This window comes from Hippoglossus hippoglossus, chromosome 12 (genome assembly GCF_009819705.1).
Source record: "Hippoglossus hippoglossus isolate fHipHip1 chromosome 12, fHipHip1.pri, whole genome shotgun sequence".
NCBI classification, from domain to species: domain Eukaryota; kingdom Metazoa; phylum Chordata; class Actinopteri; order Pleuronectiformes; family Pleuronectidae; genus Hippoglossus; species Hippoglossus hippoglossus.
In genome coordinates this window covers 16,823,845-16,838,415 of record NC_047162.1, presented here as the reverse complement: position 1 = coordinate 16,838,415, position 14,571 = coordinate 16,823,845, and the positions used below count along the sequence as shown (strand labels likewise).

The following is a 14,571-nucleotide window of genomic DNA, read 5'->3' as shown; positions in this document are numbered from 1 at the left end:
AACACGAGGGCCGAGTTGAGCACAGAGGCAAACTGTCCGAACATGCTGCTGAATGTATGAATGACTATCGCAACACAGGCGAGAAGGTTTTAACCAACTTGCCAAATTCATTTTTAAAAAGACACGATTCTATATATTCCAGAATAAAGTAAACTAACCAGTTATGGGCTCTTATTAAAATCTGGGTCAAAATACCCAAGTGACGGAAAGTTTGATTTCTTTCAGGTATTTTATTTTTGCTATTTCTTACGTTTATTTGCTCTAATGCTCGTTCATTTTAGATTTTGTATCACATCATTTGCAGTCTCTGATATAAAAAAATAATAATTTGCTTATCTTTGATGTTATCATTTATTTTTATTTGCCCTATGTATGAGAAGCACTTTGTTACAGCCGTTTTGAAAGGAGCAATGTAAATAACTTTATCTATAGAGCACTTTTCAGCACAGAATACAAAGTGCTGCACAGAAGAAAGTACATAAATAACAATTGGAATAATAATAATAGAGATAAGACTGGCACCCTAAGTAAATTCAGGGATACGCCTTTTGACTTGGACTTAAAAGAAGACACAGTTTCCTCAGGCAATAATATTCAGAGCCTTGGGAACCTGATGGCAAAAGCTCTGCCCCCCCCCCCTCCGTCTTCAACCTAGATTTAGGAAGTGACAGCAGACTCCTGCCCACAGATCACAACCTGCGCATCTGTAAATAAGGAATTAAAAGATCAGATAGTTAGAGCTTCTGCATCTGAAGGTGTCCACATCTGTGATATCAGCTGTTTAGAGTGTAAACAAACAATCTCCCCTCTTGATATTCTGACAACAGACTAATCAACCTTGACAAACATTGTTTTGCGGTCAACACCTGTAACACAAAATGAGACGTTAAACACCGATTGAATCCCAACAACGATCAAGCAATCACAAGAATGCAAAAAGTAGTTTATTATCTTCACTGTCATAGAATAAAATTGTAGTTATACATTACTAGAGGCATCGATTTAGTCTGAACTGTCCACATTTTAATTTTTAAATACGGCGTGGCGACATCAACTGCTGCAAATCCATGTGCAACGTGTTGCACCATCACATACAGTACAGGAGCAGTAATAATGCCTGCAGTAGTTTTTGAGCAAACACTTTGAAGTGACTTAATGCCTCAAATAATGTCTTCTTTTTAAACTGCAGTCTTTACAACACAGACAAGTACTTTAGTTGGTGCGGTAATTAAGTCCAGTGTCAAATCCAAAAAAAAAGTAAAAGAAGGTTTTCCCTGTTGTGAAGCACGGTTTCAGAGCTGTGGTAACAACCATGGAAGGACAATACTTTTAAGATCATTCAGAAAAGATGTGTGAGGTCCAGCTTCATTTCACAAAATAGGACGGAACAAATCTGGTGACTTTGCTTAAATATAAATATGACAATCATAATATTTATCTTTGAATAGGCTATCTCTTATACCTGACTACCGTGGAATAGAAAACAAAAAGGAGGAAGAGGAACTGATGCACAGAGATGTCAAGACACAGAGCCAATCCAAAAAGGAAATAAGAATAAGAATAATAAGACGCACTCTTCTAGAGACTCGACCTATCTGGCCAGCCAGAGCCTCAAGCCGTGACAGTGAGTGAGATGACGCCTCACTGGACCAGGCTTCGAATCTGTGACAGTACAGAGGTGCTGCTCAAACTCCTGGAGGAGGCGACCGCCGTTTCCTGATCAGCAAGTGTGTAACGAAAACTGTGAGTGTACTTTAGTGACTGTTGAGATGAGACGTGTGAAGAGACTCAAAGAATACTATGACAGCATAACGGATGAATTAATAAAAAGGTGTATACACAACAAAAAAAAAAACTGGCAATTTTTTTTTCTTAGAAAAATAAACACTACAATGGCACAGGACAATAAGGGGACATACTAAATAAGTGTTTTTGATTTTCTATCAGAGCCATTGGGGGGGGGGGGGGGGAGAAAAGTTATAAAAATAAGTGTGTCTGTATTCAGAATTTTAAAGTAAATTAAACTGGTTTACCCATGATACCCCAGGGGAAGAAAAAGGGCAGGTGGGCTCGCAAAGAAAAAAAAAAAAAAAAAACATACCAAAAAGGAAAGAAATTGGCACAACATCACTTAAACGACGAGGCAGGTGTCACTCTGCCACGAAGAGGCCGATGATGGGCAAGAGCGACGCTTCCTCTGTCCACATCTAGAACAAAGTGGCAGTCTGGGTCACCCAGTAGCAACGGACAGGGGTGCTGGTTATCGGCGTTACCGCAGATCACTCGGGATGAGGCTGCAGGTGGTACACGTGACATCATCCACGCCAGACCTCCCCCTGTGGTTAGTTCACTTTATCCTGGAATATGTAGAGGTTGTTGGTCGTGGCCACTGCGATGATGTTGTCCTGCGGGTGCCAGGCCGTGTGGAGGATCTTCTTGTTGAAGTCCAAACTGTCCACGCTGATTTCATCCTTCTTGCGCTTGCCGCCTGCACACACCTTGCGGGGCTTGAGGACCTGCATGGGCTTGCTGTTTTCCCGGGACGCCTCCAAGGTCACGTCCCGCCTCTGGCCGCGGTCGAACATCCTGAAGAAGTTGTTGTATGAGCCGGTCATCACCACACTGATGTGGGGGATATGAGAAAGATGTGTAAGTGTTTAGCACAAGTGATCTTTGAGTAGAAAAACATCTCTGTAGTTTCAGAGAAAATCAGGATAAGAGACTTAAATTTACTTTCGTTACATGGACGACAACAATCCAACTATTCACCTTATTCTGAATAAGTTTATACAAGTTGCTAATAGGACGTCCTATTCATATTCTTGTTTACATGTTTCAGAGCATAGTCTGATGACTCGTTTCTTCCAACATTGACAGGAAGAATTTTAAAACCTCAATCTGAAATATTTTATACCCAAAATTGCTAATAACTTAAGTACATGTGGATAATATTTGACTGAATGCCATAAATTGAATTTCCAGACAATAAAACAGGTGTAAGCAAGTGCATTAATCTATCAAAAAAGGTTAAATTGAATATATAGGAATCTGTGCGAAGACAAACTCTACCAACATCAGGTTTCTTGGTGTTATTCTCTCAACCTGCTGCATATCCTCACCTGTCATTGCCATTCCAGCAGCATTCAAACTTGTCAAAGATGCAGTCGTTCTCGTAGAGTGAGCACAGCTTGCTCCTCAGGTACTCGTGAACCTGAAACCATCAGAGACAAAGGCTCGAATGAAATATGAATAATATGCAGGTTTATCAGATTATGTCCATGTCTCATTTATCACAACAACAACAAAAAGCCTGTGCACAGCCCAATTTGATACGTTATGGTGCCACCTAGTGGTCACTACGTGGAATTGTGGAATTAATTCTGAGATTCTGCAAAGTTGCTCATAACCTGTGTATTAAACTTGACAGCACTCACCTGATGGGTCTCCACTGGCCTGTTCTCCATGTTCAGGTCCCAGATCTTCACAGACAGGTAGTCTCTGGTCATCATGTAGCGTCCATTGTGGCTAAACTTGACGTCCGAGATCGAGGATATGATCTCGGAGAAGAAGGAGCGATTGCTGGGATCCTCTGGCTCCTCGAACACTGGAGCAGAGAAAAGAGCATGTCACAAATACAACTAAATAAGCGTTTTAAGGGAAACGTCTGTGTGAGAACCTGTTCGAGTCAAGATGTGATGATTCAAAAGAAGATACTCACATTTGGAGTGCTTGTCACAAAGTGCTGAAGCCCTCATGTCACACAGACGAATGGTTCCTTTGCTGCTGCTGTAGACGAAGGTGTTACACTGATGAGGATGGAACTCGGCCGCCGTGATCACCTCTGTCAGCTCCTCCATGTTGGCAGGTTTAATGTCAACAATATCTGAAGAGCACGGTTAAGACGAACAAACCTTTCCAAGGATTAGGACCAGGACTCCCCTGGTTTAACCATACGTGATAGACTGTGCGGTGCAATTTGTTTCAGCACCAAAAGTTTCCCAACATAGTTCTATGAGAATTTTAGCAATAGAACAACTCACACAGGGAAAAGAAAGGTCAACAGACAAACATGTCTTCATGTATTTAAAGATACTGAAGCTGCGGTCAGTGATCTCGAGGTTCCAGAGGTTGATGCGGAGGTCGTCCGCAGACAGGTAGGTCTCCTCGTCGCTGTTGACTGAGATAGAGTTGATATGGTAGGTGTGGGCATTGGCAAACACCCTCCGTGGACTGGCCTCCACCATGAGGTCCATGGGTATTAAAACTGGTACCTGAGATGAGAACAGAGGACATGAGCTGAAATCCAGGCAAGCAGTTTCAAAGCTTGCGGCACATTTATTTTGTCTTCCAAAAAAATGTCCATAGACTTTAAATATCAGAGCAGGCAGCCAGAAGCACCAACACCCTTTCTACACAGGATTCATGTCAGCTGTTATTTTTTCAGTCTCATCTCATGCGAGTCTGACAATTAGATTATTTTTAAATCAATACAGACGTCTGGCACCAGCCACAACATGACAGATGTGAAACAGTCTGTTAAATCCATGGTGAAGACGACCCAGAGGAGGAATAGATTTTAAAAACTAAAATGCATTTTTTAAAAACCTCAATCACATTTCTTTAAATTTTGTGCCAACAAAAGGCTAAAACAAGAGATGTTTGGCTGAAGTCCTTCATAGATTTGTGCCCAGAAGGTGCATGATTCTGCCTGGTGTCCAGACATCAGCTCAAACAGCAACTGTAGTAGCATAGATTGAGATTAGAGCTGTTTTGATATTGTAGATGCCTCAGAAAATATCGGGTTGGGTATCAAGAGTACACACATTTATGTACCGATCCTACACAATGCTTTAAAGTACACTGGTTCCAACCAGATAAAACTGAAATTTTCTTTTCCAGAAAATCATCAGCTCTAAAGTAAAGCGGTTTTGCTGTATTGCCACTGGCAGGGGCTGCATTTAGAGCGCCAAGGAAGTTATTTCCAATTGTGTAGTGTTAGCCAGAGCTGACATAAATGTCAACAATATGGCAATATTTCAAGCTGGAAAGTCCCACAAGTAAAACAGCAAAATGACCGTATGCAAGACTTCAGTTTCAAAGGTTATTGTAGATTTATGTTCTTTCTCAGTTGTCACAGTCCAGCTAGATAATACAAGATGTGATGTGTCGTATGTATTTGTTATTTTAAAAGGGTTGAATCTGAGTCAGGCCAAACAACAATTACAGTAATGATCCCTTTCATACAGGGTTGGTAGCATAGAGCAGTTAAAATACGTTATAGGAGTTGTTTGTTTAAATGCACTTGTATCGGATTGGTTCTTGTTAATGGCAGATACGCGAAGTATTGGAGTATAGATCTTATACATCATACACAGTTATTACCTGCGAGGATGCACTTTGATAGTTACTAGCCCCACACCTATGTTACACCCACACATGCAGTTTCAGTAGCTCTGTCTGATGAGACTCCCTCTGATGAATCAGTTAGTCATGGAAAGATGGTGCTTGACTAGTTTTGTCACACCTATAAGGGGAGGGAAGCTCAGACCCAAGTTTTAGATCTAAAACGTCTGTGTTCTCTGTATAAACGGTTTTTTTTAAACCGCTCCCAGGTTGTGTTTGCTTAGTACTCACCCGCAGTGACGTAATAGTGTTTGGATCTTTGTAGCGTCCATCCTCCTCTTTGAGATTATAACCCTCTGGTCTCTTGTCTCGTTCACTGATTTTCCATAACTTAATTGTCTTATCTGCAAAAAGTGGGGTGAAAAAGAGGAAATTGCTCAGATAATATTTTATCATTTGACTGAAGTGTGAAAAGAGATTTATTAAATTCTCCAGTATAAATGGTTTTATCTCACCTCTGTTAAATATCTGGTTATGTGCCGAGTAACTAATAACTAACTCACCATTAGTTGACAACAGGAACTGAGCGGCGTTCTTCTGAGGGAGCCAGCGAATTTTGTTGATCTTCTCTTCAATTTCCAAACTCTTCAAGTAGTCGAACTCTGGCTCATGGCTCTGGAAAGTGCTGTAAACATTGTATTCGCTCCGGAACTGAGGCTGACTCTTATTCTGTCGGGAGTCAGGCAAAATATAAAAAATTCAAAATTAGCTGATGTTAGATGAGAAGAAGCCAGTTTCATGATTTTTGTAATAACTTTTATTTCAAAATGACGCACAATATTTTAAAGAATGCCAAAACCTAAAGAAATATTCCAGGCAGAGATGTAAAGCAGAATAGTTTCATGTGTTTTGTAAAACATCCTAATAATAACAAAATATGTGGGAATAAATCAATAAAAGATAAACTATACCTCTATTTCCTGCTGGAAGATGACGACGCGCCCACCCTTGTCTCCTGTGGCCAGCAGCTCCCCCGTGTGGTTAAACTCAACTGTGGATATGATGTCCGCTGCAAAACAAACACAAACATGGAAGCTTACATCTGTAACAATGTCATTGTCAGATTGGGTGTACGGAAATAGAACAACCTCTTACCGACACTAAAGACAAATCCTAACTAACCCCCTTTTTAACGGTCTGGGAATCAGAGCGCATGAGATGGACGAGTGTGTCGGCCGGAGATGCAGCATGTAGAGCAGACGGAAAATGATCACTAACCTAGTTTCTCTCTCCCCCCCTCACTCCATTTCCCCCAGCACTAGTGTGTTGCTTTATCCTGAAGCATGCTCTTTCTCCCTCACCACACACAAACACACACACTTAACCCTTTGTTGGCCAACGAAGCAGAAAGACAATGCTGCTAAAGGTTGAAGCAGGAGGTCTATGTGAACGTTGAGCTCCCTGCAGCTCAACGTAAGAGCTAACACATGTGACCCAGTATTACAGCTACTTGAGGGGAGGACTGTTTACTAAGTTATTTGTTATTATCCATCAGCCTTCATTAACTCTATTACCACAGCAGTTTACCTTTATATTTATAGTTAGAAAGTAACTAGATAGAGCCGTTCCTGAGGCAGCAGGTCCCTGCACCCACTTACAGTAAAGTGGGTGCAGGGACCTGCTGCCTCTGCTAACTGCCCTCGGCGTGGATTGAACTCTGAACCTTCTGATTACAGAAGAGCAGCGTTAACCTGCGAGCGCCCATACACTCAATATATATGCTGTATCAGCAGGAATTTACAGGAGTGAGAATACAGTGTTTGGTTAGACCATGTTGAAAGTAAAGAGTCTTTGTAGAACATTTGTATGTTAACTCCTAGGAGTCCTGGGTTATTTTGGCCGTTTTTTAATACTTTTGATTTTGCCTTTATATTAAAAACACATTTAAAAATGTTAACCATGACTGTTTGTTTTTTCACTGCCTGCCCAATGCGATCAGAAAATACATTTTTCCCCCAAAACACACAAGATACATCACATGATTTGATCATGTTGGCATGACTGTAGACTAGAGTGAAAGAAGCAAGCAACATTTACACCATGGTTAAGTTTTTAAAGATACAAACCATGTGCACATATAGAAAGGATCAATCCTCCCTGACAAGAGCAACAGGGAGGATTTAGACTCCCTGTTTAGACTTTCTGAACCAAAACAAAGTCTAAAAAAACAAAACTGCAACAGCAGCAGAGTATGTAGATGCGCTGCGCGATAAAACATTTCATCAAGGGAGAATCTGTAAAAAAAAGTGAGAGAAATCCTGTTCAGCCTGCAGATTCTATGGCAGTGAAAAATGGAGGCTTCTCTTCAAACCAGTAGAAACATATTGCAGTGCTACTCCTTCCATCTCAGTAGAGAATGGAAAATGTCAGATGGTGCATTCATGTGGTATCAGAATAAAAAGGAAGAGGAATCAGTTCCCGAGGGGAAAAGTTTATGGGAAACCTTCCCGACTCCAAATTCCCACACGAAAAACAAAACTGTTTTGCAACAGTGGTCATATTAAAAACCCATCAGTCAGCATTCCAATTCTAGTCAGCACCCAAAAATAGTAAAGCGATAAGTTATGGTTAGGGTTATTAGACTGTGGTGATCCGCTATAGTCGAATTTCCCCACCAGTTTGGTAATACTTTAATTTTTAACATATAACAGGCTCCGAGTGTTTTGAGACATTATTTTATGTAGAGCTGTTTGCAGCTCTTTACCTCGGTGTCGCTCTCCCTTTCTCACAAACACTTTTACTTGTATGTCACAGGTCATTAGCCGCATTAGCAGAATACCTCCTGTTTTCTGTGCCGTCAAAACAGCCATTAAGTTTTACCATCCTCACAGACAGCCAGACCGGGGCAGGCAGGAAGAACTAGGTTTAGCACCGCTCTCTGTGTACCTGTCACTCAGGATCTGTTGTGCAGGGCAGTGAGCTGTGTGCGAGCTCACTGCACAATCACAACAATCATTAATCTAATTCCGTGGGAAACGCCGATGATGCTGTTTAAGCTTTTCTTCATACAAGTTGCACAAATTTTGGTCTCTTCAGATGTTAATGTACCTCGACGTTATGTCAAAAATCCCTTCTAAGCTTTTACAGTATAAAAATGTTTTTGTTTAATTCACTAATCTCACTACACATCAGATCAGGCTGCACAATGTATTATCCGTTTGCCCAGTTCAATACAATACAAGTTTAACAAGGTACAGCTACTTCAAGATAATACATTACGCTCCCTGTGACCGACAATTATGAAACAGGGCAGACGACTCCCCACTCTGCAGAACACAACCGCTCAGCTGAGCGGACACATTCATATAGAGCATGTGGGGGTGGGACTCGTACAGGGTCTCCTCTTCCTGTCATTTTTCTTTTAGGTAACAAAGAAAATTAATCCTGTTAATGTGAAATCATTTAAAAAGGGTAATACTAAAGAGTATCTACCAATGATAAAAGAAACAAACAACAAGGAGAGAACAGAGAGGGAGTGCAGATGTAGCATTAGTTATTAATGAGTAATGGCAGCCAGTGTCTATGCGTGAATGCTGCACGAATCAACAACGGTGTATGATTTTGTCTGTCACTCTGCTGAAAGCATGTGTTAAGAGACCTAAAGCATACCAGAGCGCTGCAGAACATCATGAGCAGAACAACATTTTTGTTTTACAGTAAAGCATGTTGTCATTCTTTAGATTCCAGCTTAGCATGTTTAAAAACACGAGAGCTGGCGTGAGACAGAAATTTCTTTAAATTATTTAGGGATAGAAGACTGAAAGGTGCATTTGGAAGCCTGGTTTTTAGGTTTTTATAGCAAGCATCGCCCCTCTAAACGATAAGAGAAGGCCACGGTCTACTCCTCTCACACAGAGGTTTCAAGCTAGTGTTGGTTGCTGGAAGACGTCACTATGGCTGAGTCACAGGCTTGAGAGCTGCCGATTCCTGCATTAGCTGAGACGGTGAACATGAGGAGGATGCAGGGGAGCACCTGGGTCGAGCGGAACAGAGAAGGGAGAGAGGAGGCTCATGCTAACTCATGTAGTTTAATCTCCATAAATTTAATATAATTGATTTAAGACACAAAATAATGCTGAATGAATGTGTGATGAAACATGATCAAGCCGAAACATATAGTCACGAGGTGCAGCCAGTGTAAATCTTTTTGCATCTCTTGTGGTGCAGCCATCCAACCGCAATTTGACGGAAAGACCAAAAATAGCACTGTGCCTGAAGAACACACACACACACACACTTCCACATTCATTTCAATGAGTCAACTGCTTTGGGACAGCGGGGCTGCTCCCATCGACGGCTCCAGCTAAAGCACAGAATTAATTCAACTGTCAACACACTGCACTGGCCAGTCAAGCATGTACTCACACGCTCAAGGTAAAATACCTAAAGTCGTGAATGGTTAAAGCATCCTGCTGATTCTACTGTTTACCTTGCAGTCATTGTGACAGAGGGAAAAAAACTACTGCTGCTGTGATAACTCTGTACATATACTGTCTAATAGGAGTCAAAACTACTGGGCAGTGTCTGACATGTTTGGAAACAACAATCTGCACCACAAGCCACTTGGCCTGCGGCGGGCTCTGTTACCACATTTCCCTATTGTTGGGAAACCTGCACTGCACCATGAGCAACTGAGATGGGACTCAGTGATGTAGGTAAAGCACATAACGAATGCTGTCCACTGCAGCTCCTCCTCAAACCAACCCAATGTGGCTGCTACTAAATGCATTAAAAACAATCTGCCATCAATTCAAGGTTATATTTCCACTGTTCACACTTTCTGTACAATTTAAACTCAGTGACAACAAGCCGACACTTTCTGCAAAGCCTTGCAGTGGAAATTATTTAATCAGCAACAGCACCAAGTGTTTGGCTTGTGTTATCGCTACTTTAACACAGGAATTATACCTCCAACGCAGCCAAGGATTTAGGAAGCAGGCGGCTGCCTGATAAAGGAGTGGAAGCAAAGACGCGTATGTCACACAGGGGCTGCAAAATTTCTCAAAGATTCACACAGTAACCTTGATAAAGGTGGCGCTTTCTGTCTGTTCATCCGCATAAAGACCAGACAGAGAGGCATCAATGAAGTGCGATGACAAAGCTGGATTAAGGGTGGGGCGAGTCACAGTTAAGGTAAGGGCTGCACAATATATCTCATCACGATATCAACATACACGATATACGAATTGCAAAAGACTGCTTGAATTGCGAAAAAATGGTGTTCTATGTACCATGCATTCACACTTTGCATGTCAATATATTTGGCCAATCAGACGGAGCCCTGCTGCCCAAGATAATAAAGCAAAGATATTGAGATCCCTGATGTGCGTGTCCAGGGTTCTGCAGAGAGAATTGTGAGCTGCCTGCGTCACATTTCGTGCCGCCTCCCGGGACAAATTGAGATCTTTCTCTCTCTTTTGTTTAAACGTTGATTTGTTCAAATTGACGGCGCAATATCAACACTAATCATCACATAATGATCGATACTTTTCTTACATGATCGATCAGCCCGTCCCGCTCATTCCCCTCCTCTCTCAGTGACTCACACAAAAACAGCCTCAACGGACATATGTAAAAACTCACACTGGATAGAAACAACAGAATTTGTAAACTTAAGACAACGTATGGAGCCGGAGGAGATGGCGGTGCGCGCCGTTTGGCTCGACCCGGTTGGCAGCGCGCAGCACAAATGATAGAGACACAGGTAATTTTTGTTATGTCCAAACTTGTAGGAAAAGCAGAAAGACTAACACTGTATGCTTAAGCATTTGTTTATTTATCGCAAGTTATATTGTCATCGCAACATTCAACAACGTTATCGCATATCAAGTGTTTTCCTAATATCGTGCAGACCCATTATGTTATTGACCAACACCATGGAGTGTGCAGTACTGCTTGTCAACACAGCTAAATCATGCCATAACCAATAAAAGAAAAGAACTCACTGCACGCCATTTTATTTCTCAAATAACATTTTCCCCACTTTCCCATTCATGCTTTAAAATACTCTTTTGTGGCAGAGCTCGTACCTTCAGCTACGTCATCATCGATGGCTCCTTTCACCTGAGAGAAGCACCACTGCATGTCACCTCCAGGTCCTGCAGAGATAAAAAAAAAAGGAGAAATACTGACTGATTGCAAGTTTAATACATATAATGAACATTAATTTGAAGCTTTTCCAAGCTGCTTAAGGATGGTGAGGTTGTAAATGTTTGTGCCTCCGTAATAACTAAGGCGGAGTATTAAACCATTAAACTGAGAACGTGTTTGGACTTTCCTAACATGTACATGCAAGTATTTCCAGAGAAACACCTCGAGGGATAAATGAAATGTTGGAACTAGAGAGAGATAACAGAGCTGCTGAGAATATTTGTTTGGTCATAAATGTCCATACATTCTCTCACAACTTCTATTGATCTAATACAAATCTGAAATCGACCTATACATGTTAACCGTAAACTGAATCAACGCATCCAGCAAATAACTGCAGAACATTTTACCGTCTCTTTAAAGATTTGAGCCGGTGGTTTTCTTTCCAAGATAAAAAGGTGGATGAAAAGCTATTAATAAATTATGATTTATCTGCAGATCATAGCAACAATCGGTGGATTCAGTCTCGAGGCTTCCTGCTTCCGAGCAAAGTCTAATGTTATGGTATGTCGATGTCGATGGAGAACCTGTTGAGGCGAGCGATAGGTGGCCATTATCCCCATAGCATTTCATTGCTCAACCCCTTTTGAATTCCACACATTTGTGCACGTGATCCTTTATGTTATTACACAATTAAAAAGGTGGTGTCACTCGTCAACAGCAATGGCTGCACATAGTGGAGCAGCTCTGCAGAATTACCAAGGACATGAATGAGTCACCGTGGTTTCATCACACACCAGTTCTGAAATGAATCATGGTTTAAAAACAAAAGGTGTAGCGCTCCCCCCCCCCTCCCCAGTAATGACAGCCATCCCTTTTAGAAGAAAATGCATAAAGCAAACAGGTGTTGCAATATGGGTTTCATGTCAACCGTGAGTTTCTGCAGGAGGATACTGTGCAATGGGCTGAAGATCAGTGTCCTTCCCCCGCCCAAAAGGGAGTGAACGCGTTTACTAAATATCTCACCAGTGACCTAATATCTTTCAGCAATCAATCAGAATTGAGATGAAGCCAATTGTAGTTTTTCTACATCCCACAACTCGCGTATCAGCTGATGAATGAAATGTGAAACGCTCCGTGCGGCTAAACTAACCCATGACTATTTGGGTGCAACCTGCAGGGGAGGGGTGGTTTCCCATTGAAGTGTATTTATATCTGCACGCGTCTCTCTCTGGAGTTTTCAGCCATTTCGGCCAGAAAACTGCACACAACACGAAAAAGGGCTCGGCTCAGCCCGCAGCAGGCCCGGGGAGCTAGCCTGCATGTGGGCAATGTCAAAGTTTGAGCTAGCGTTAGCTCGCCCGTCTTGTCAAGCCAGTCGTAGCCCATTTCGGAAATGTGTCCACCGGGGTGGGAACTGTCGGGTTTCACCTCCACCTCCACGTTTTATTCCCCCCAATCTTAGCAACAAGACGGGGTGATTTAGAGGAAACAGCCCTTGCACAATTCCGAGAATCAACCCCGAGAAGTTAGCAGCACTGTCACGGGTAGCAGTGTTTGGCTAACGCAGGGTTAGCTTGGGAGACTGGTCCCGGGCCGGCGGATCAGGGTAAACAGCTAGCCGTGTGCTAGCAGCAGCTGGCTAGCTAGCTAGTTAGCTTTAGTCGGCAAAAAAAAAAAAAAGAAACAGGCCAGATGGGCGACGGCACTGCAGGTTGCTTGCTAGCTAGCGTTAGCACGGGCTAAGTTTGGTTTAGCTAAGTGCCGCTAGCCGAACTGACACTCGGCTGCTAGCGGAGCCTCGCAGCCGTCGGTGCGGACACGCAGCCGGGGCGGAGGGAGGCTGTGGAGCCGGCGGCCCCGCGGGTTCAGGGGGGATTTGGTGCGAGTTGTGGTTCAAATGAATTACCTGCCATGACGAGACAGACACTGGAGCCTCCGTCAGTCACGATCCTGCTCCCGCTCCCACGCGCTGGCTCGTGGGACAGGAACTTTCTCTTCCGCCCGTGTGTTTTGCGCAAACCTGGCTGTGGTGCGCAAAATTCACCGCAACACCGATGGTTTAATGAGGGAGGTTCTCCGGTGCTTCCCGCTCCTCTCTCTCTCTGGCTCTCTGACTCTCTCTCTCTCTCTCTCCTTCTCTGACTCTCTCTCTCTCTCTCTCTCTCGCTCTCTCTCTCTGTCTCTCTCTCGCCCCCTCGCCGCCGGCTACTTCGCGTCTATGGAAAGCCAGACGGTCCAAAAACACGAGTATTTGTAACGCGCAATCTCCATGAAATCATTTCCTATCATTTAGCATGTGTGTTTATGTGTGTATACATGTACTGTATGTATGTAAGTGTACATGTGGTGTGTATGTGCATGCATGTTTGTGTGCAAATGTATGCATATGTTTGTGTGTACAAGTATGTGTATGTACATGTATGTTTACATCTATGCGTATATTTGTGTACGAATGTGCATATGTGTGTATATATACACATGTATGCAGATAACTCTGCGATTGAGATCATTCAAACGTAATTATACACCACACGTGAACAGTAATTAGGAAAATTCTGTTTCATTTTATGAAAAATCTTCACTGCAGATAAACCAGGTAGGATGAACATTTTATGACTTCACTCTGCACCATCGACTGTTAATAAAAAGCTGTGCACACAACGTCCAGCACACAAACAATAAAACAAGAGACAGTATATTGTAGAGGTGTTTGAGGAGGACTCACTGATGAGAAGGAACAATTCTGAAGTAGCTGCAGAGCATCAACACAGGACAAGAAAACAGAGCATTGCAAACAGGCAGGTTTAGAACGAGCACTGACCTTTGACTTGACAGTGTTAAACATGAAATATGAGCTTTTTCTGTGGTGTATCGGAGGAAAATGACGTTTGGTTGTAGAATGCTCATCTGTTTCTCTTGGTATTAACTTCACACTTCTGCCCAAAAGTGAGATCCAACTTCATATAATGTGGCAGCTTGCGAACAGCAACCGTCAGTGTTGCAAAGCTACGTTCAAGACAATCACAGCAGGTTTGGACGAAAGGATTTTGGCTTCTCTGAGAGCTAGAAACAGAA

The 14,571-nt window shown here is 42.5% G+C and overlaps 1 protein-coding gene across 1 annotated transcript; it reads right to left on the bottom strand.

Annotated features, from left to right (window-relative positions):
- Nucleotides 1–926: 926 nt before the first annotated feature.
- On the bottom strand, nt 927–13,710 carry LOC117771829 (serine/threonine-protein phosphatase 2A 55 kDa regulatory subunit B alpha isoform-like). Its single transcript, XM_034602617.1, has 10 exons — nt 13,403–13,710; nt 11,433–11,501; nt 6,315–6,412; nt 5,907–6,072; nt 5,635–5,747; nt 4,094–4,271; nt 3,719–3,883; nt 3,435–3,604; nt 3,120–3,211; nt 927–2,622 (listed from the first exon to the last, which is right to left on the bottom strand). The coding sequence occupies exons 1-10, from the start codon at nt 13,407–13,409 to the stop codon at nt 2,343–2,345; spliced, it is 1,338 nt and encodes a 445-aa protein (XP_034458508.1). The 5' UTR covers nt 13,410–13,710; the 3' UTR covers nt 927–2,342.
- Nucleotides 13,711–14,571: the final 861 nt, after the last annotated feature.

What these genes read in the sequence shown, in the direction of transcription:
- LOC117771829 (XM_034602617.1), bottom strand. An exon ending in ACACTATTACGTCACTGCGG is followed by an intron (nt 4,272 to 5,634) that starts GTGAGTACTAAG and finishes TTCTCATCTCAG; the next exon opens with GTACCAGTTTTAATACCCAT. An exon ending in TTGTGACAAGCACTCCAAAT is followed by an intron (nt 3,605 to 3,718) that starts GTGAGTATCTTC and finishes TCTCTGCTCCAG; the next exon opens with TGTTCGAGGAGCCAGAGGAT.